Genomic DNA, 22,374 nt, shown 5'->3' on the forward strand with positions numbered 1-22,374 from the left:
CTTTTGTGCAGGGCTGCTTCCTATCCCCTCCTCCCCCAGCCTGTGCTGCTTGTGAGGATTGTGCCAGGCCAGGGGCAGGACCCTGCCCTTGCTCTTGTTGAAGCTCAGGCGGTTGCCCTGGGCCCCCTCTGCAGCTTGTCCCCTTGAGCTCCTCCAGCTTGTTCTGCAGGGGATTGCCTTAGGTTTCAGGAGGCAGAGAGGCTCTCTTTGAGCCTTGTGAAAGGAGTTGCTGCCAAGCTGTGCCCAGAGGGTTGGATGGAATTGGGCAGTTGCCATGGCTGTGCTGTTCAGAGCTGCATCCTACAGTGCAAAGCATCAACCCCACAACAATCCATAGTGCGCCTGGGCCACGGGACCCAAGCAAAGTTAGGATTTGTAAGGTGCTTTCTGGCAGAGACTGGAGGTGTCTGTGGGGGGAAGTCTCTGCGGCCCCACGCTCAGTTTCTCTCCTTTCTTTCCCTGCTGCTTGCTTGCTTCTTTTTCAATAAAACAACTCTCACAGGAAACTTGGACATCTTCTTGTGTAGCCCTTTTATAACAGTTTTGGTGCATTGGCTGGCTGGTAGCCAGGTGGTTTCCACAGCCCTGGAGAATTCAGGCTGTGAGGGGCAGCGTCATTTCTACAGTCTAGGGGCTGTGGAGACAGCCCTACCAAAATGCCGGCCTGGGACCCTCAGTTCCTGCCCTGGCACCCCAAAAGTATCCCCAAGGAGCCTGCAGAGCTCAGGCTTGAGGTTTTCCTTCCTCCCTTGGTGTTTGAGTCCACAGGTTCCCACCGCCTGCTGCGGAACATCTTGGGGCTGCCTCCAGCCCTCGCAGCAGCCTCTCTCGGGTTGCAATCAGCTTGGGTTGGGCTCAGGTCGGCTTTGAGCTTTTTCCCTTCGGCTGTGAGCTGAAGGCAGCTCAGGAAGAAAGTTCTGACTGCAGCTGCAGAGAGAGGACTTGGGGCCGCAGGAGGAAGCTTGAGGAGGGGTTTGGAGGAGCCCAGAGCGCTTGTGCAGGGCAGAGACACAAAGAGGTCCCTGAGCCGTAGCCGCCGCCCCCGGCGCTCCCCGGCCCCCGCAGCCCCTCCCGCCCTGCCGCACCTCCCGACCCCGCAGCTCTGTCGCGACAGCGCTGTCGGCGCGCACAGCCCAGGCACTGCCCCAGCGCCCCTTCCATCCTTGTGCTGCTGCTTTCAGCCCAGTTCCTTAGATGGCACTGCCAGCTCCTTAGATGGCACTGCCAAGGCCTCAAAGCTCCTCTGCAGAGAGAGATCCCAGAAGATGTTGCTGGGAGCAGAGAGGAAGGGCAAAGGAGGTTGGAGAGCCTGTGCTGTTCCTTTGTAGAGAGTGGGTGCAGGCCTTGTGAGAATGAACTGAGATAGATGACACTTTGTGGTGTCCCTCTGGACTCTGCTGTCCCTTCTGGAGGTCTCTGCTCTCTGGTGTAAGACATCCCAGTGCCTTCCACCCACCACAGGGATTCTCCTCCATGCTCTCATCCAGGGGCTGCTGTTGGGCCCTACTGGCTGTGTAGATCAGCCCTAGGGCCTTGGTGGGACCTGGGGACTCTCAGAGATCAGCAAGTGAGTGGAGCTGGAGCACTGGATGGAGAGATGGAGGCTGAAGGCTGCAGGGGGTGGGAGGGCTTAGTTCAGCAGCTGTGAGGCTCTGCCTGGCTCCTACCTCCAATGGTGTTGGCAGCAGCTGACCCCAGAAGCTGAAAGCCCCAAACCCTGCCTGGCTCAGGACAGTCCCCTGAGCCCTCCTGACATCCAGCACAGCCCAAGCAGGCACTCAGGGCTCCTAGCCACACAGCCCAGCCATCCCCCATGGCAGGAGTCACCTGAGGTCCCACTCCCTCTCTGTCCCCCTTGCTCTCCTCAGTTGCTGCCTGAGGTGGCTGCAGGCTCCCTCCCCAGCCCTCATCTGTAACCCCTCCTTGGTTTGGTGCTGTTTTTTCAGCCCTCCAGCTGATCCCAGCCTTTAGTCTCAGGCCCCTTCCATCCTTGTGCTGCTGCTTTCAGCCCAGTTCCTTAGAGGCTTCCTCAGCCACAGCATTTCCCACTCCACCCTTCCAGCTGCAGTGGCAGTGGAGGTGGGGGACACAGGGCCAAGGGACAGCCAAGGCAGCAGGGCCTGGGGGGATGGGCTGAGAATGAGGGAAGGGCCTGGGAATGGTCAGGCAGGAATTAGGCCTTCTCCCCCCAAGAAGGGGAGAGGATCCAGGGCCCAGGTGGCAAAGGTGAAAGGAGTGAATTGTGCTGCAGCTCTGCATGTGTCAGCTGGGAGATGAACAGCAGCCCCTGGGCACTGTGCCCTGCAATGCAACCTCATTTTCTCTTGGGGATGTGGAGTGGCAGCTCCAGGAGAACTGCAAAGAGACAGCTGAGAGAAATGGTCAGGGAGAGAAGGAAGCCAAACCCTTTGCACTGTCTTTGGGCTGCAGGTGTGTGAAGGGGGCTGGAGGTGTGAGGTTTGGGCAGGAGGCAGAGACTCCTCCAGCATCCCAGTGAGGGTTGAAGAGGTTTAGCAGGAAGCTGCCCAAGTCCCTTCCCCCTTTGCTGCATCTCCAGAGATCATGAAGCTCCCTTTGTGTCCTGAGGGCTGCTGTGATCTTCTGTTGGGGAGTGGGGAGCAGAGAGGTGTGTGCAGGGCAGAGCTGAGCACAGAGTAGGTGTGGTGGGGGCAGGGTCAGGAAGGAGATGTGGGTCCAGAGCAAGATCTGCTGTCAAATGCAGCTGCAGGCAGCAGAGCCCTGGGCAGGCAGTGGGAGGAAGCTTTAGGCAAGGCCTGAGAGAGGCTGTGTGGAGGCAGCTGTGTTGTGGTGCTGGCCTGCAGCTGTGTGCTGGGGGCTGTGTGCTGGGCAAGGAGCTGAGTGTGCATTTGTTGAGGCCTCCCATCTTGATCAGCCCTGGCTGTGTGCTGTGGCTGTGCTGCTGGGCTTGGGAGCTGCCCCCAGCAAGGCTGAGCTGTGCTGCCTGGTCCTGGGCAGTGCTGAGCCATCCCTTGCAGGTCAGTGCTCTCCTCTGAGCCCTTTGCTTCTCTGTGGCAGGAGTTGTGTCCCTCTCTCTCCATCATCCCTGCCCCTGTGTGCTGTGGAAGAGCAGAGTTTGCAGATCTGCCCCTTGGAGCAGCACAGTAGGTAAGAAAGCCAGAGTGAGGCAACAGCAGGACCCCAGCCCCCAGAATCCCAGACTCCCAGGGCACCTCTCAGCCTCCTCCACCTCCTCCTACCCACCACATTTCACCCCTCCAGGGGCTCTGAGGCACATCAGGTGTTGGAGTCTGGAAACTCCCTAGGTTTGTGGGGGTCAGCTGTGTGTCAGGATGTGGTGTTTGGGGTTGGGATTTGGAGGGTGGTGGGAGAAGGTTGAAGGTGGTTTGGTCTTCGCTGGTCAGTGCTGCTGCCTCCATTGCCTGAGCTAGGAGAGATCAAAGGACAGGGCCTGGGCCAGGAACCACCCTGCCAATGCCCCCAGGCTCAAGGAGAGTGGGACAAGACCACTTGTAAGCCCCAGGGTACCTCAGGGCACTGATCACAGGAACCTGGGATCTCAGCACAGGTATTAGAGGTCTGAGCCTTCACTGTGACAAAAACTGAAGGTTTGAGTTCTCCTCTGCATTCTCTCCTCCAGCTGGGAGTTGGGAGGTGTTGGTAGTCAGGGAGTGTCATGGCCCAGGCAGGATCTGAGGTTTTCTGATCCTGGGCTCAGATGCTTCCATGTTGCAAATCTCACTGCTGTGACCCCTTCCTGTTACAGTATGGCCTCACAGAAGGACCCAGACAAAAGCTGCAAGGAGAAGCAGCACCCAGAGATCAAGTTGGAGCAAAGTTCAGCCTGAAGGGAGAGGAGAAGGAGGAGAAAGAGGACAAGAGGCAGGATGGTGATGCTGAGGAGAATGATGACTATGATGATGATGAGTATGAAGAGGAGGATAAGCATGAGGATGAAGGTGATCAGGATGAGGAGGAAGAGGAATTTGCAGAGGAGGATGAAGCCAGAGCAGGTCCCTCTGTGCCACCCAAGCAGCTGAATCAGTGCCCTGAGTGTGGGCAGAGCTTCCCACCTGGCTCAGAGCTGGTGAAGCACCACTGCCCCCAGCCTGGCCCCCGGCCCTTTGTCTGTGGTGACTGTGGCCAGAGCTTCAAACAGAGCTCCGATCTCATCCGGCATTGCCGCACCCACAGCGGTGAGAGGCCATACAGCTGTGCTGAGTGTGGCAAGAGCTTCGCTCACAAGTCTACCCTCACCAGGCACCGCAGTGTGCACAGCACCGAGAAGCCCTTCAGCTGCAGGGCCTGCGGCAAGAGCTTCAAACCCCGCTCCAACCTCACCGTCCATCGCCGCATCCACACCGAAAAGCATCTGTTCCCCTGTGCTGAGTGCGGCAAGAGCTTCACCACCAGCACTCCATTCATCCAGCACCAACTCATCCACAGTGGTGAGAAACCCTACAGCTGTGCCCACCGCAGCAAGAGATTCACCCAGAAAAGAAGTCTCACAGAGCACCGTCGTGTGCACACTGGCAAATCTTTCAGCTGTGCTGAGTGCGGCAAGGCCTTCAGCTGGAGGGGCGGTCTCATTTACCACCGCCGCACCCACACCGGTGAGAAACCTTTTACCTGTTCTGCCTGTGGGAAGAGCTTCAGAGACGGGGGGCTCTCATTGCTCACCACCGCACCCACACCGATGAGAGACCGTTCCCCTGTGCTGACTGTGGCAAGAGCTTCAGCCGCAGGGGCACTCTCAGTGCTCACCGCCGCACCCACACTGGTGAGCAGTCTTTCACTTGTGCGGTTTGCAGTGAGAGTTTCACCCAGAAGGGCTACCTCAACAAGCACCGCTGCACCCACACCAGAGAGAAGCCTGCACTGAAGGGGGGGCACAAATCCACCTAGAATCTCTTGGGTAATCGTGACCCCTCCGAGAGAGCCTTTGCATCACCAAAATCATCCCTTTTTCCTTTGCAGTTCTCAGGGACTGGGGACACCAGCAGCAGCAAACACCTCCTGCCCTTCTGAACACCAATTATTGCTAATGAGAACAATTACAGTGCTGAGTCGGCACAGCTGGAGCTCCCAGTGGAGCTGGGCAGGGCTTTGCCAGGGTCTGTCTGGTTCTTCCCCATTGCTTTGTGTCTCCCTGGGGTAAGAAATCCTCTGTCCATTGCCCAATTGTGTCAATAAACCCCAAAAGTTACCCAAATCCTCTCTGCTTTTATTTCAAACGTCCCTGCCTCAATGCCTGAATTTTGGGGGCATTGGCTCCCAAGGGATGGGGTGGAGCTGTGTGCCCAGTTCAGGGAGGGGAAAATGAGGGTTCCTCAGGGGGTGTTCAGGGCGAGGCTTGACAGGATGCTTGGTGCCATGGGTTAGTTGATTAGGTGGTGTTGGATGATAGGTTGGACACAATGATCTTGAAGGTCTCTTCCAACCTGGTTTATTCTATTCTATTCTATTCTATTCTATTCTATTCTATTCTATTCTATTCTATTCTATTCTATTCTATTCTACTGCCCTGCTTTGAGCATGGGCTTGCCCTACCTCGGCAAGATCTGGAGCTTCCCTCCAGCCTCACTGATTCCTTTTCCATCTTGCTGCGACTGCTGTGTTTTCTAGCAGTTTTCCCATGGCAGAGGTCAGAAGCAGTGGACAGTATTTTCCTGTCAGAGACTTTCAAAACTTGGTTGCTTTTGCTGCTGCCACTGATATGAGGAGCAGAGCTTAGCAAGGCAGTTTGTAATCCCGAGCTTTGCCTTCACAGGTTTGCAGAGCTTTTTGCTGATATTGGAATTCTGTCTTTTCATTTTCTAGATTCCCTCCCCACCCCCCCAAATCCTCTTTTACTGGCATTTTTATCAGAGACACCCCTGCCTCAGTTTCCAGTGGGAAATGGCCTAAGAAGAGCAGGGAAGCTGAAACTGCTTCTGCTCCTCCTGAAGGGACTCCCAAAGCATCTTCAGAAGATGCAAGGGACCCCAGGCAGAAGTAGAGGGGCTCTGCCTCCAACCAGATGGAGGAGAGAGACAAATTGCTTTGTTGGACTGTACAGAACCAATGGCCTGGCAAGTTGAACCCATGAGAGGATAAAGCTTTAGTAGATACAGGTGCCCAGAGTGCTCTGACACCATCAAACCATGAGGGGTGGAACCCATCTGTGTTTCTGGTGTGACAGGAGGATCCCCACACCTGGATGTGTTGGAAGCTGAGTACTGGGATGCAAGCCACAGTTTGCTTTCACTTGGAGGCATGGAAGGAGTCACTGGACTCAGATTGCCCCAGAGCTGGAAACACAGCCCCAGCATTTGCAGCATTTGGACTGGGCATGGACTGATGCAGACTGTGCTGGAACAGAGTGGAGCTGCAGAGCACTTGCAGTGAGCAGCCCTCTGGGTCCGGCAAAGTGACCTCCTGTGCAGTGAGAATGGACAGTGCCTGAGGTGTGCTGCTGATTGCTGCTGGGCATGGTGCAGATGGCACAGAATGAGGGCTTGGGAACATCAAAGGTTAAGTTGAAAATTTGCTGCCATTACTCCACACCATCCTGCCTCATGCCACCTTCACAGGGACAGTGCTGGCTGGAGCAATGTACTACAGGGCCTGAAGTTCAGATGGCAACATCAGAGGCTTCCTGTTCTGCTTGCTGCTGTTGGGTTCTGGCTCTCAGGTGCTGGCTCTTTGCTGAGGGGGAGGGCTGCAGGGGTTGAACTCCTGGCTGTTGCTCACTGCTGTGCTTCCTCCTGCCAACAGCCTCAGGTCAGTGTGCATTATGGGATCTCCTTTGGATTCAGCTCTGTTGATGTTGTCTCAAGTCCTTATCTCAACCCAGAGGGTTTTTTGATTCCTCTGTGTGTTATTTTTCCCTCCCTTCTTTTTTTGGGGGGAACAGGCAGCTTAACCTCTTCTCAGCTCTTCAACCTGTTCCAGCCCCAGAGTGGAAAGCCAACAGAAGCTTTCTGAGTTCTTCCAAAGATCTCCATGAGCTTCCCCCTACACCCTCCAAAGATCCCAAAAGTCAGTCCTAGGACCATCCAAATCCCAAACACCTAAGATCACCTGAAAGCCCCTGAAGAATGCCTCTGAGATGTCCCTCAAGACTCCTCTGAGAACCTCATTTTCCCCTCCCTGAACTGGGCACACAGCTCTGCCCCATCTCTTGGGAACAGAATTTGGGCATTGAGGCAGGGATGTCTGAAATAAAAGCAAACAGAGAGGATTTGGGTAACTTTAAGGTTTTATTGACACAATTGGTCAATGGACAGTGGGGTTCTTACCCCAGGGAGACACAAAGCATTGAGGAATACGGAATTGAATACAGAATTAACCAGGCTGGAAAAGACCTCAGAGATCATCCAGTCCAACCTATCACCCAACACCATCTCATCAACTAAACCATGGCACCAAGGGCCTCATCCAGGCTCTTCCCAAACACACAGTCAAGGGAGAACACTCCTGCTCTACTATCAACAGTGTCTAGATTGATGCAAAAGTAGTAACCATTAGCAAAGGTGACAATGAAGACACGACCCTGGCAAAGCCCTGCCCAGCTCCACTGGAAGCTCCAGCTGTGCTGACTCAGCACTGTAATTGTTCTCATTAGCAATAAATGGTGTTCAGAAGGGCAAGAGGTGTTTGCTGCAGCTGGTGTCCCCAGTCCCTGAGAACTGCAAAGGAAAAAGGGATGATTTTGGTGCTGGAAAGGCCCTCTCAGAATGGTCAGGGTTACCCAACAGATTCTAGGTGGATTTCTGCCTCCCCTCCAGTGCAAGCTGCTCTCTGGTGTGGGTGCAGCGGTGCTTGTTGGGGGATCCCTTTTGGGTGAAGCTCTTACGGCAAGCAGTACAAGTGAAAGACTTCTCACCGGTGTGGGTGCGGCGGTGAGCAATGAGAGTGTCCCTGTGTCTGAAGGCCTGGCCGCACTCAGCACAGCTGAAAGCCTTCTCGCCAGTGTGCACACGACGGTGCTCCAGGAGGTGTGCCTTCCGAGTGAAGCTCTTACCGCAGTCGGCACAGCTGTAGGGCTTGTCACCATTGTGGATGAGTTGGTGCCGGATGTAGCTGTGCTCGTGGTGAAGCTCTTGCCGCACTCAGCACAGGGGAACAGATGCTCTCCAGTGTGGATGCGGCGGTGGGTGGTGAGACTGTAGATGGTTTTGAAGTTCTTACTCAGTCCCTGCAGCTGAAGGCCTTCTCGGTGCTGTGCACACTGCGGTGCCTGGTGAGGGAAGACTTGTGAGCGAAGCTCTTGCCACACTCAGCACAGCTGTATGGTCTCTCACTACTGTGGGTGCAGCAATACCAGATATGCTCAGAGCTCTTGCTGAACCTCTTGCCACAGACACCACAGACAAAGGGCCGGGGGGCAGGGTGGGGGCAGTGGTGCTTCACCTGAGCCAGGTGGGAAGCTCTGCCCACACTCAGGGCACTGATTCGGCTGCTTGGGTGGTACAGAGGGACCTGCTCTGGCTTCATCCTCCTCTGCAAATTCCTTTTCCTCCTCATCCTGATCACCTTCATCCTCATGCTTATCCTCCTCTTCATACTCATCATCATCATAGTCATCATTCTCCTCAGCATCACCATCCTCCATCTTGTCCTCTTTCTCCTCCTTCTCCTCTCCCTTCAGACTGAGCTTTGGCTGCTCCAACTTGATCTCTGGGTGCTGCTTCTCCTCCCAGCTTTTGTCTGGGTCCTACTGCGAGGCCATACTGTGGCAGGAAGGGGTCACAGCAGTGAGATTTGGAACATGGAAGCACCTGAGACCAGGACCAGAAAACCTCAGATCCTGCCAGGTACATGACAGTCCAGGACTCCCAACACCCAGTTGGAGGAGAGAATGCAGAGGGGACCCCAAACCTTCAGTTATTGTCAGTGTGGGCTGAGACCTCTAATACCTGTGCTGAGATCCCAGGTTCCTGTGATCAGTGCCCTGAGGAACCCTGGGGCTTACAAGTGGTCTTGTCCCACTCTTCTTGAGCCTGGGAGCATTGGCAGGGTGGTTCCTGGCCCAGGCCCTGTCCTTTGATCTCTCCTGGCTCAGGCAATGGAGGCAGCAGCACTGACAAATGAAAGACCAAACCACCTTCAACCTTTTCTCACCACCCTCCAAATCCCAACCCCAAACATCACCTCCTGCACACAACTGACCCCCACAAGCCTAGGGAGTTTCCAAATTCTAACACCTGAGGTGCCTCAGCCCCTGGAGAGGTGAAATGTGTTCGGTAGGAGGAGGTGGAGGAGGCTGGGAGGTGCCCTGGGACTCTGGGATTCTGGGGACCTGCTGTTGCCCCACTCTGGGTTTCTTACCTGTTGGGCTGCTCCAAGGGGCAGATCTGCAAACTCTGCTCTTCCCCAGCACACAGGGGCAGGGATGATGGAGAGAGAGGGACACAACTCCTGCCACAGAGAAGCAAAGGGCTCAGAGAGCACTGACCTGCAAGGGGTGGCTCAGCACTGCCCAGGACCAGGCAGCACAGCTCAGCCTTGCTGGGGGCAGCTCCCAAGCCCAGCAGCACAGCCACAGCACACAGCCAGGGCTGATCAAGATGGGAGGCCTCAACAAGTGCAGACTCAGCTCCTTGCCCAGCACACAGCCCCCAGCACACAGCTGCAGGCCAGCACCACAACACAGCTGCCTCCACACAGCCTCTCCCAGGCCTTGCCTAAAGCTTCCTCCCACTACCTGCCCAGGGCTCTGCTGCCTGCAGCTGCAGTTGCCAGCACATCTTGCTCAGGTCCCACCTCTCCCCCCTGGCCCTGCCCCCACCACACCCACTCTGTGCTCAGCTCTGCCCTGCACACACCTCTCTGCTGCCCACTCCCCAAGAGAAGATCAGAGCAGCCCTCAGGACACATACAAAGGGAGCTTCATGATCTCTGGAGATGCAGCAAAGGGGGAAGGGACTCGGGCAGCTTCTTGCTAAACCTCTTCAGCCCTCACTGGGATGCTGGAGGAGTCTCTGCCTCCTGCCCAAACCTCACACCTCCAGCACCCTTCACGCACCTGCAGCCCAAAGACACTCACTGGAAAGGGTTTTGGCTTCCTTCTCTCCCTGACCATTTCTCTCAGCTGTCTCTTTGCAGCTCTCCTGGAGCTGCCACTCCACAGCCCCAAGAGAAAATGAGGTTGGATGGGAGGGCACAGTGCCCAGGGGCTGCTGTTCATCTCCCAGCTGACACATGCAGAGCTGCAGCACAATTCACTCCTTTCACCTCCTCAAATGCTGCCAGATTCTGCCATTCCCTGCACACATATTTGCCACCTGGGCCCTGCATCCTCTCCCCTTCTTGGGGGAACAAGGCCTAATTCCTGCCTGACCATTCCCAGGCCCTTCCCTCATTCCCAGCCCATCCATGGCCCTGCTGCCTTGGCTGTCCCATGGCCCTGTGTCCCCCACCTCCACTGCCACTGCAGCTGGAAGGCTCGAGTGGGAAATGCTGTGGTCCTGCTGTTGCCCCCCAGTCTGGGTTCTTCACCTGCTGGGCTGTTCCAAGGGGCAGCTCTGCAAACTCTGCAGACCCCCTGCAGACTCTGCTCTTCCCCAGCCCAGAGGGGCAGGGCTGATGCAGAGAGAAGGGCCCAGCCCCTGCCAGAGAGAAGCAAAGGGCTCAGAGCAGAGGACTGAACTCCAAAGGAGGGCTCAGCACTTCCCAGGACCATGCAGCAGAGCTGAACCTTGCTGGGTACAGCCCCCAAGGCCAGCAGCACAGGCACAGCAGCCAGGGAGGAAGGGCTGCTGGAGATGGGAGGCCTCAACAAGTGCAGGCTCAGCTCCCTGCCCAGCACACAGCTGCAGGGCAGCACCACAAGAGAGCTGCCTCCAGGCAGCCTCTCCCAGGCCCTGCCTGCAGCTTCTTCCCCTTGCCTGGGGACTTGCCTAGCTCCTTGCTAAACCGCTTCAGCCCTCACTTGGATCCTGGGCAAACCCTGGCAGCTCCAGCACCACCCCCACACACATGCAGCATAAAGAGCCTCAGCTGAAAGGGGTTTTTGTTGCCTTCTCTCCCTGCCCCTTTCTCTCAGCTTTCTCTCTGGAGCTCTCCTGGAGCTGCCACCCCACATCCCCAAGGGGAAGATGAGGTCTGATGGGAGGGCACAGTGCCCAGGGGCTGCTGTGCATCTCCCAGCTGCCACCTGCAGAGCTGCAGCACAATTCACTCCTTTGGTCCCCTGCAGGGCTGCCAGGTTCTGGCACTTCCTGCACACACAGCTTCCAGCTGGGCACTGGATCCCTTCCCCTTTTGGGGGGGACAAGGCCTAATTCCTGCCTGACCACCCCCAGGCCCTTCCCTCACTCCCAGCCCATCCCTGTCCCTGCAGTCTTTGCTGTCCTGTGGCCCTGGGAGGGGAAAATAAAAGTGGTGGCTGAGGAAGCCTCTAAGGGACCTGGGCTGGAAGCAGGAGCACAAGAATGGAAGGGCTGAAGGCTGGGATGAGCTGGAGGGCTCCAGCCAAGGGAGAGGGTTGCAGAGGAGGGGTGGGGAGGGACCCTGCAGCCCCCTCACACAGGAGCTGATGAAGGGGGGAACAGAGAGGGAGTGAGAGCTCAGGTGACTCCTGCCCTGGGGTGTGGGGTGAGGTGTAAGGAGTGGTCTGAAGAGCATCATCTGTCTCATCACTGCCATCAGGAACCAGGGCACAGCCTGGGCACAGCCAGGGCACAGCCAGGGCAGAGCCAAAGCATAACCTGGGTACAGCCAGGGCACAGCCTGGGCACTGCCTGGGCAGAGCCAAAGCATAACCTGGGCACAGCCAAAGCATAACCTGGGCACAGCCTGGGCAGAACCTGGGCACAGCCTGGTCACAGCCTGGGCAGAACCAAAGCATAACCTGGGCACAGCCAGGGCATAGCCTGGTCACAGCCAAAGCATAACCTGGTCACAGGCTGGGCAGAACCAAAGCATAACCTGGGCACAGCCTGGGCAGAACCAAAGCATAACCTGGGCACAGCCTGGACACAGCCACGGCATAGCCTGGGCACAGTCAGGGCACAGCCAGGGCACAGCCTGGGCGCAGCCAAAGCATAACCTGGGCACAGCCAGGGCACAGCCTGGGCTCCCCCCTGGGCCTGGCCCTCAACCCAGGCACTGCCCTTTAGCACAGCAGCTGCCAGCACAAAGGCTCCAACCCCCCAGAAGAGCCTCTGCTGCACCCCAGCCCCCAAGCTGCCCACGACCCCTGCTGGCCACAGCAGCCCCCACAGGGTAGCAGTGAGCCGGGGGGGGGGATGGGGTGGGGGGCCAGGGCCAGCCCCTGCAGGGCACCAATGGCTCCTGCTGCAACACAGCAGCAACCAGAGGGGGGTCTGCAGCTGCCCCCAGCAGGGGGATTCAGCAGCACAAGGAACCCCACCGACCCCCCCACCCCACTGCCCTACCCCACAGCCCCCCCCCCAACACCACAGACCCCCACAGCCACACAGATGTCCCCACAATCACCGCGACCCCACCCCCAACCCGCACAGGCCCCAAGGGCCAAGCTTGCAGAGCTCCCCCGGACCCCACCCTGTATCCCACGGCCCCCCCCCCATATCCGCAGAAGCCCCCAACCAAACCCCACCGATTCCCCCTAGATCCCCGCAGAGGCTCTCCCCGCCCCACCGACCCCTGCCCCACAAACCCTTCCCCAACCCAAGTGACCCTCCCGACCCCTCGCAGCCCCCCACAGACCATTCCCTCATCCCCACCCCACCACCCCCAACTCAGCCCCACAGACTCCCTCACCCCACCTGGACCCCAGCACAAGAGCGACGCAGAGCAGGAGGAGGAGGAGGAGGAGGAAGAGCTCAGCGCACAGGGAGCCGCCGGCCCCGGCAGGCTGCTGACGAGCACAGAGCGCTGCGAGGGAGACCCCGGCCCGGCCCCTCCAGCTGCTGCGGCCACGTGTGACGGGGAGCGGAAGCAGCTCGCAGTCCGGTACAGAAGTCCCACCCACGAGCGGGAGGCCGCAGCCAATCAGAAGCGACCAGAACCGCGGCAGCTCCTCCCCCTGCTGGCTGCCGAGGCACAGCGAGGAGCTGCCGCTGCCGGCCGCGGCCGCCATTGTTGCTGCCCCGCGGGGAGCGGCAGCGGGGCCGGAGCGCAGCAGAAGTGCCGGAGGTGCTGGCGGGCGAGCGGCAGCTGCCGGCTGGGGCTGGGGCTGGGGCGGGGAGAGCCTCTGCGGGGATCTAGGGGGAATCGGTGGGGTTTGGTTGGGGGCTTCTGCGGATATGCAGGGGGGGGCCGTGGGGTACAGGGTGGGGTCCGGGGGAGCTCTGCAAGCTTGGCGCTTGGGCCCTGTGCGGTTTGGGGGTGGGGTCGCTGTGATTGTCGGGACCTCTGTGTGGCTGTGGGGGTCTGCGGTGTTGTGGGAGGGCTGTGGGGTAGGGCAGTGGGGTGGGGGGGTCGGTGGGGTTCCTTGTGCTGCTGAATCCCCCTGCTGGGGGCAGCTGCAGACCCCCTCTGGTTGCTGCTGTGTTGCAGCAGGAGCCATTGGTGCCCTGCAGGGGCTGGCCCTGGCCCCCCACCCCCTCGCCCCCCCCCCGGCTCAGTGGTGCCCTGTGGGGGCTGCTGTGGCCAGCAGGGGTCGTGGGCAGCTTGGGGGCTGGGGTGCAGCAGAGGCTCCTCTGGGGGGTTGGAGCCTTTGTGCTAGCAGCTGCTGTGCTAAAGGGCAGTGCCTGGGTTGAGAGCCAGGCCCAGGGGAGAGCCCAGGCTGTGCCCAGGTTATGCTTTGGCTGAGCCCAGGCTGTGCCCAGGTTATGCTCTGGCTGTGCCCAGGTTATGCTGTGGCTGTGCCCAGGCTGTGCCCAGGTTATGCCCAGGCTGTGCCCAGGTTATGCTCTGGCTGTGCCCAGCCTGTGCCCAGCCTGTGCCCAGGTTATGCCCTGGCTGTGCCCAGGTTATGCTTTGGCTGTGCCCAGGCTGTGCCCTGGCTCTGGCCAGGTTATGCTTTGGCTGTTCTTTGGCTCTGCCCAGGCTGTGCCCTGGTTCCTGATGGCAGTGATGAGACAGATGATGCTCTTCAGACCACTCCTTACACCTCACCCCACACCCCAGGGCAGGAGTCACCTGAGCTCTCACTCCCTCTCTGTTCCCCCCTTCATCAGCTCCTGTGTGAGGGGGCTGCAGGGTCCCTCCCCACCCCTCCTCTGCAACCCTCTCCCTTGGCTGGAGCCCTCCAGCTCATCCCAGCCTTCAGCCCTTCCATTCTTGTGCTCCTGCTTCCAGCCCAGGTCCCTTAGAGGCTTCCTCAGCCACCACTTTTATTTTCCCCTCCCAGGGCCACAGGACAGCAAAGACTGCAGGGACAGGGATGGGCTGGGAGTGAGGGAAGGGCCTGGGGGTGGTCAGGCAGGAATTAGGCCTTGTCCCCCCCAAAAGGGGAAGGGATCCAGTGCCCAGCTGGAAGCTGTGTGTGCAGGAAGTGCCAGAACCTGGCAGCCCTGCAGGGGACCAAAGGAGTGAATTGTGCTGCAGCTCTGCAGGTGGCAGCTGGGAGATGCACAGCAGCCCCTGGGCACTGTGCCCTCCCATCAGACCTCATCTTCCCCTTGGGGATGTGGGGTGGCAGCTCCAGGAGAGCTCCAGAGAGAAAGCTGAGAGAAAGGGGCAGGGAGAGAAGGCAACAAAAACCCCTTTCAGCTGAGGCTCTTTATGCTGCATGTGTGTGGGGGTGGTGCTGGAGCTGCCAGGGTTTGCCCAGGATCCAAGTGAGGGCTGAAGAGGTTTAGCAAGAAGATGGGCAAGTCCCTTCCCCCTTCCCTGCATCTCCAGAGAGCAGGAACCTCCCTTGCTCTGTGTCCTCAGGGCTCCTCTGGTCTCCTCTTGGGGAGTGGGCACCACAGAGAGGGCCCTGCTGGCAGGGGGGGGCCTGCAGGGCAGAGCTGAGCACAGAGCTGGTGGGGTTGGGGGCTGTGGGCAGCAGCAGGGAGGAGATCTGGAGCCAGAGCAACAGCTCCTGGCAAATGCAGCTGCAGGCAGGGGGAAGAAGCTGCAGGCAGGGCCTGGGAGAGGCTGCCTGGAGGCAGCTCTCTTGTGGTGCTGCCCTGCAGCTGTGTGCTGGGCAGGGAGCTGAGCCTGCCCTTGTTGAGGCCTCCCATCTCCAGCAGCCCTTCCTCCCTGGCTGCTGTGCCTGTGCTGCTGGCCTTGGGGGCTGCCCCCAGCAAGGTGCAGCTCTGCTGCATGGTCCTGGGCAGTGCTGAGCCATCCCTTGGAGTTCAGTCCTCTGCTCTGAGCCCTTTGCTTCTCTCTGGCAGGGGCTGGGCCCTTCTCTCTGCATCAGCCCTGCCCCTCTGGGCTGGGGAAGAGCAGAGTCTGCAGGGGGTCTGCAGAGTTTGCAGAGCTGCCCCTTGGAACAGCCCAGCAGGTGAAGAACCCAGACTGGGGGGCAACAGCAGGACCACAGCATTTCCCACTCCAGCCTTCCAGCTGCAGTGGCAGTGGAGGTGGGGGACACAGGGCCATGGGACAGCCAGGGCAGCAGGGCCATGGATGGGCTGGGAATAAGGGAAGGGCCTGGGAATGGTCAGGCAGGAATTGGGCCTTGTCCCTCCAAGAAGGGGAGAGGATCCAGGGCCCAGGTGGCAAATGTGTGTGCAGGGAATGGCAGAATCTGGCAGCATTTGAGGAGGTGAAAGGAGTGAATTGTGCTGCAGCTCTGCATGTGTCAGCTGGGAGACGAACAGCAGCCCCTGGGCACTGTGCCCTCCCATCCAACCTCATTTTCTCTTGGGGATGTGGAGTGGCAGCTCCAGGAGAACTGCAAAGAGCAAGCTGAGAGAAATGGTCAGGGAGAGAAGGAAGCAAAACCCTTTCCAGTGAGTGTCTTTGGGCTGCAGGTGCGTGAAGGGTGCTGGAGGTGTGAGGTTTGGGCAGGAGGCAGAGACTCCTCCAGCATCCCAGTGAGGGCTGAAGAGGTTGAGCAAGAAGCTGCCCAAGTCTCTTTTCCTCTTTGCTGCATCTCCAGAGATCATGAAACTCCCTTTGTGTGTGTCCTGAGGGCTGCTCTGATCTTCTCTTGGGGAGTGGCCATCAGAGAGGTGTGTGCAGGGCAGAGCTGAGCACAGAGTAGGTGTGGTGGGGGCAGGGCCAGGGAGGAGAGGTGGGACTTGAGCAAGATCTCCTGTCAAATGCAGCTGCAGGCATCAGAGGCCTGGGCAGGCAGTGGGAGGAAGCTTTAGGCAAGGCCTGGGAGAGGCTGTGTGGAGGCAGCTGTGTTGTGGTGCTGGCCTGCAGCTGTGTGCTGGGGGCTGTGTGCTGGGCAAGGAGCTGAGTCTGCACTTGTTGAGGCCTCCCATCTTGATCAGCCCTGGCTGTGTGCTGTAGCTGTGCTGCTGGGCTTGGGAGCTGCCCCCAGCAAGGCTGAGCTGTGCTGCCTGGTCCTGGGCAGTGCTGAGCCATCCCTTGCAGGTCAGTGCTCTCTGAGCCCTTTGCTTCTCTGTGGCAGGAGTTGTGTCCCTCTCTCTCCATCATCCCTGCCCCTGTGTGCTGGGAAAGAGCTGAGTTTGCAGATCTGCCCCTTGGAGCAGCCCAGCAGGTAAGAAACCCAGAGTGGGACAACAGCAGGACCCCAGCCCCCAGAATCCCAGAGTCCCAGGGCACCTCTCAGCTTCCTCCACCTCCTCCTACCCACCACATTTCACCCCTCCAGGGGCTCTGAGGCACATCAGATGTTGGAGTTTGGAAACTCCCTGGGTTTGTGAGGGTCAGCTGTGTGTCAGGAGGTGGTGTTTGGGGTTGGGATTTGGAGGGTGGTGGGAGAAGGTTGAAGGTGGTTTGGTCTTCATTGGTCAGTGCTGCTGCCTCCATTGCCTGAGCCAGGAGAGATCAAAGGACAGGGCCTGGGCAAGGAGCCACCCTGCCAATGCCCCCAGGCTCAAGGAGAGTGGGACAAGACCACTTGTAAGCCCCAGGGAAACTTCAGGGCACTGATCAGAGGAACCTGGGGTCTCAGCACAGGTATTAGAGGTCTGAGCCCACACTGTGACAAAAACTGAAGGTTTGAGTTCCCCTCTGCATTCTGTCCTCCAGCTGGGTGTTGGGAGGTGTTGGGAGTCAGGGACTGTCATGTCCCAGGAAGGATCTGAGGTTTTCTGATCCTGGGCTCAGGTGCTTCCATGTTCCAAATCTCACTGCTGTGACCCCTTCCTGCTACAGTATGGCCTCACAGAAGGACCCAGACAAAAGCTGGGAGGAGAAGCAGCACCCAGAGATCAAGTTGGAGCAGCCAAAGCTCAGTTTGAAAGGAGAGGAGAAGGAGGAGAAAGAGGACAAGATGGAGGATGGTGATGCTGAGGAGAATGATGACTATGATGATGATGAGTATGAAGAGGAGAATAACCATGAGGATAAAGGTGATCAGGATGAGGGGGAAAAGGAATTTACAGAGGAGGATGAAGCCAGAGCAGGTCCATCTGTGCCACCCAAGCAGCTGAATCAGTGCCCTGAGTGTGGGCAGAACTTCCCACCTGGCTCAGAGCAGGTGAAGCACCACTGCCCCCAGCCTGGCCCCCGGCCCTTCATCTGTGGTGACTGTGGTCAGAGCTTCAAACAGAGCGCCACTCTCATCCAGCATTGCCGCACACACAGCAGTGATAGGCCATACAGCTGCGCTGAGTGTGGCAAGACCTTCACTCACAAATCTGCCCTCACCCAGCACCGCAGTGTGCACAGCACTAAGTCCTTCACCTGCAGGGACTGCGGCAAGAGCTTCAAACACAGCTCCAGTCTCACCATCCACCGCCGCATCCACATTGGAGAGCATCTGTTCCCCTGTGCTGAGTGCGGCAAGAGCTTCACCACGAGCACTCTATATATCCGGCACCAACTCATCCACAGCGGTGAGAAGCCCTACAGCTGTGCCGACTGTGGCAAGAGCTTCACCGAGAACGGTAACCTCAGCCTGCACCGTCGTGTGCACACTGGCGAGTCATTCAGCTGTGCTAAGTGCGGCAAGGCCTTCAGACAGAGGGGCATGCTCATTCACCACCGTCGCACCCACACCGGTGAGAAGCATTTCACCTGTGCTGACTGTGGGAGGAGCTTCAGAGACAGGCGCCAGCTCATTGTTCACCGCCGCACCCACACCGGTGAGAGACCGTTCACCTGTGCTGACTGTGGCACGAGCTTCAGTCAAAGGGGCCATCTCATTGCTCACCGCCGCACCCACACCGGTGAGAAGCCGGTCACCTGTGCTGACTGTGGCAAGAGCTTCAGTCACAGGAACCATCTCATTTCTCACCGCCGCACCCACACTGGTGAGAAACCGTTCACCTGTGTTGACTGTGGGAAGCGCTTCAGCCACAGGCACAATCTCATTTCCCACCGCCGCATCCACACCGGTGAGAAGCCATTCACTTGTGTGGACTGCGGTAAGAACTTCACCCATAGGGCATTCCTCAACAAGCACCACTGCACCCACACTAGAGAGCAGCCTGCATAAATCCACCTAGACTCTGTTGGGTAATCGTGACCCCTCTGAGAAGGCCTTTCCAGCACCAAAATCATCCCTTTTTCCTTTGCAGTTCTCAGGGACTGGGGACACCAGCAGCAGCAAACACCTCCTGCCCTTCTGAACACCAATTATTGCTAATGAGAACAATTACAGTGCTGAGTCAGCACAGCTGGAGCTCCCAATGGAGCTGGGCAGGGCTTTGCCAGGGTCTCTCTGGTTCTTCCCCAATGCTTTGTGTCTTCCTGGGGGAAGAAATCCTCTGTTCATTGACCAATTGTGTCAATAAAACCCCAAAGTTACCCAAATCCTCTCTGCTTTTATTTCAGACGTCCCTGCCTCAATGCCTGAATATTGGGGGCATTTGCTCCCAAGGGATGGGGTGGAGCTGTGTGCCCAGTTCAGGGAGGGGAAAATGAGGTTCTCAGAGGAGTCTTGAGGGGCATCTCAGAGGCATTCTTCAGGGGCTTTCAGGTGATCTTAGGTGTTTGGGATTTGGATGGTCCTAGGACTGACTTTTGGGATCTTTGCAGGGTATAGGGGGAAGCTCATGGAGATCTTTGGAAGAACTCAGAAAGCTTCTGTTGGCTTTCCACTCTGGGGCTGGACCAGGTTGAAGAGCTGAGAAGAGGTTAAGCTGCCTGTTCCCCCCCAAAAACAGAAGGGAGGGAAAAATAACACACACAGGAACCAAAAAACCCTCTGGGTTGAGATAAGGACTTGAGACAGCATCAACAGAGCTGAATCCAAAGGAGATCCCATAATGCACACTGACCTGAGGCTGGTTGCAGGAAGAAGCACAGCAGTGAGCAGCAGCAGCCAGGAGTTCAACCCCTGCAGCCCTCCCCCTCAGCAAAGAGCCACCACCTGAGAGCCAGAACCCAACAGCATCAACCAGAACAGGAAGCCTCTGATGTTGCCATCTGAACTTCAGGCCCTGTAGTACTTTGCTCCAGCCAGCACTGTCCCTGTGAAGGTGACATGAGGCAGGGTGGTTTGGAGCAGCAAATTTGGCAGCAAATTTCCAGCTTAACCTTTGATATTCCCAAGCCCTCCTTCTGTGCCATCTGCACCATGCCCAGCAGCAATCAGCAGCACACCTCAGGCACTGTCCATTCTCACTCCTGTGGTGAAGAGGGAGGTTATTGCTTTATTACTTATGACTTATGATTTATGAAAATTAATTTTTTATTATAACTATAATAAATTGTCAATAACCGATGAATCACCAACTTATATACATGTTCTAGTGCACGTTCGTGAAATATATCCCATAACTGGTTTAGTATTATGATTAGAACTTATTTGAGCTAATTACAAGCTATTTCTATATTTATATGCAAGAAGGGTGCAGTTCCGCCGCTTGGCCACTAGATGGCGACTCGACGGGACGTGCGCAACTTCTGGTCGAGCTCAGACGGAGCTTTGTCCTGTGTGCCGCCGGTTCGAGACTGGGGTCTCGCAGAGCTGGCTTGCACGAGAGGACGGGCTGGTAGGGCTGGTCCGGAGACGAGCTGGTCCTCAGAGTTGATCCGCACCACACGGCGGGACGGCGATCGCCGGCAGACTTGCCTGGGGGACGCGGCGGTACGCGGATCTGCAGGGGCGGCCCCGGGAACGAGGAATATCGGCGGGGCGGACCCGGCTCGGCAAGTTCTCTCAGGCAGCAGCTTCTCGTTTGCTGGGCTCAAAGCAACAGCAGGATACCCGGAGCGGTCCGGGGGGAGTTCAGTGCAGTGTAAGCACGAATGCTGCTGAGTAATCCCTGGAGTTACCAGGGCTGGGAGCGGCACGTGGCGCTCTTCTCTCCACTATAGTGGGGTTAAGCAATTACGCGGGGACCTGGCACGGTCAAGTCCCTTCTCCCCGATAATTAGGCAGATCTTACCCTCGGGGGTTGATGCAGTCCACGCAGTAGCGACGGGGGGGGGGTTCCTCTCCCGGTCGTGTGACTGGCTGTGACGCTAGCTTCTCAGCTTAGCGTGGTATCCTTCCTCTATGGAAATAATTCCTCCAGTCGCTTCTCACATGCAGATGCCTTGATATGCGTGCATGTATGTAACAGAAGCTAAACAATAAACTCAGTTGCAGAGGCAGTGGCTCGGACTTAACTCTCGAGCTAGCACAGAGACAGAAATGGAGGAGGAAGGCAGGAAGGCAGGAAAAGCACTTCTTCACTCACTGTGCTAATACTTATAGAATACCTCGAGGCTGGGTTTGACCAATGGGCATTCTCATAAACAACTGGCTTCAGCCTATGGGAAGGCATGAAGCTAGAATTCTTCCATATTTGGAGAATGCACGAGCACAGCATGCACCAGCAGCGTGCTAGCCCGGCTTTTGTCTTCCTCCTGAGGGAGGGGGAGCTTGCCCACATGCTGGGGCAAGATTCAATGTCTCGGCACAATGTGCCTTCACCACAACTCCACAGGAGGTCACTTTGCAGGACTCAGAGGGCTGCTCACTGCAGGTGCTCTGCAGCTCCACTCTGTTCCAGCACAGTCTGCATCAGTCCATGCCCAGCCCAAATGCTGCAAATGCTGAGGCTGTGTTTCCACCTCTGGGGCAATCTGAGTCCAGTGACTCCTTCCATGCCTCCAAGTGAAAACAAACTGTGGCTTGCATCCCAGTACTCAGCTTCCAACACATCCAGGTGTGGGGATCCTCCTGTCACACCAGAAATCCAGATGGGTTCTACCCCTCGTGGTTTGATGGTGTCAGAGCACTCTGGGCACCTGTATCTACTAAAGCTTTATCCTTTCATGGGTTCAACTTGCCAGGCCATTGGTTTAAATAGAGAACAGTGAGTGTGTACAGAAAGCCAGAAACACAGTGATGAGAGAAACCCCAAAACAGACCCAGAAAGGTCCCATCCCCACCTGAGGGTGCACCCAAGACCCCCAGGGCTCCTCCTTTCCCCCACTACTCCTAGGCTAGTCTCAGCTAGCCAGATCTCAGGCTGCCCATCCCCCCATGGCCTTGGGCCTAGCCTGGTCCATGTCTGGGAGACATCTACCCCAGTTACCGGGTGTCAGAGTGGAAGGAAAGAGGCAAGTGCCAGACCCTGCTGTAGATTTTATAGTGGTGCAGGGGATCATGGTAGGAAATGCCGAATTTCCTGTGTCCACCCACTGGGCTGGCCTTCTGGACACAGGAAACACCCCTGTAGCAGAGGGCATCCAGCCCAAACTACTACACTATTCTATTCTATTCTATTCTATTCTATTCTATTCTATTCTATTCTATTCTATTCTATTCTATTCTATTCTATTCTATTCTATTCTATTCCATTCCATTCCATTCCATTCCATTCCATTCCATTCTATTCTATTCTACTTTAAATTGCTGGGTCTGTGCAGGTCTCCTGATGAGTGGAGAATGGCCATGGGAAGGAACCAGCTTAGATCCTTACTAAAGAATCAAATGGAATCACTCAGTCGTTCCAGGTAAAAGTGAAAGACCTCAGGAATGGGCACTGCCATCAGACACTATAGGAGCACAATGCCCAGAGCAAAAGGGGAGCTCTTTTGGTAAATAGGTTGGAGAAACCCCCTGCAAACAGACATTAAGATACAATGGTACCCACTCTGCTTGGTGGCCTGAAGACCCTTTATGGGACTGGTCTAGGGAGAAGGCTAAAAATTGCATGAACACCACTGACAGTGACATATTCAATGGTTCAGGGACAAATCCATCTCAGGGAATATCAGATACCTCAACATTCTGGCAAAACATAGATATTGCATCTAACAATTGGTGGAAATCCCCAGATGGATTATTTCGGCTTTGTGGACAAACAGCTTATCCAGAACTACCAGCACACTGTGGGGGGAGTTGCACATGAGGGATCATCCAGCTGGGATTTTTCTTGTTACCTCTTCAGTAAAGCAATGAATTGGGGATCCCCATTTTTGCAGACATGGAGAGAGAGAAAAGGTCTTTCAAAGCTGGAAGTGCTCAAG

The 22,374-nt window shown here is 57.0% G+C and overlaps 1 protein-coding gene across 1 annotated transcript in view; it reads left to right on the forward strand.

Annotated features, from left to right (window-relative positions):
• The window catches only part of LOC104302688 (zinc finger protein 721-like), a 235,891-nt gene that overhangs the window by 84,436 nt on the left and 129,081 nt on the right, over positions 1 to 22,374 (forward strand). The window contains 3 exon segments of the mRNA XM_054177697.1: positions 4,088 to 4,443; positions 4,692 to 4,850; positions 17,476 to 18,349. Of these exon segments, the coding sequence (XP_054033672.1) occupies positions 4,088 to 4,443; positions 4,692 to 4,850; positions 17,476 to 18,349 (1,389 nt within the window).

Source organism: Dryobates pubescens, chromosome 43 (genome assembly GCF_014839835.1).
Source record: "Dryobates pubescens isolate bDryPub1 chromosome 43, bDryPub1.pri, whole genome shotgun sequence".
Lineage (NCBI taxonomy): Eukaryota > Metazoa > Chordata > Aves > Piciformes > Picidae > Dryobates > Dryobates pubescens.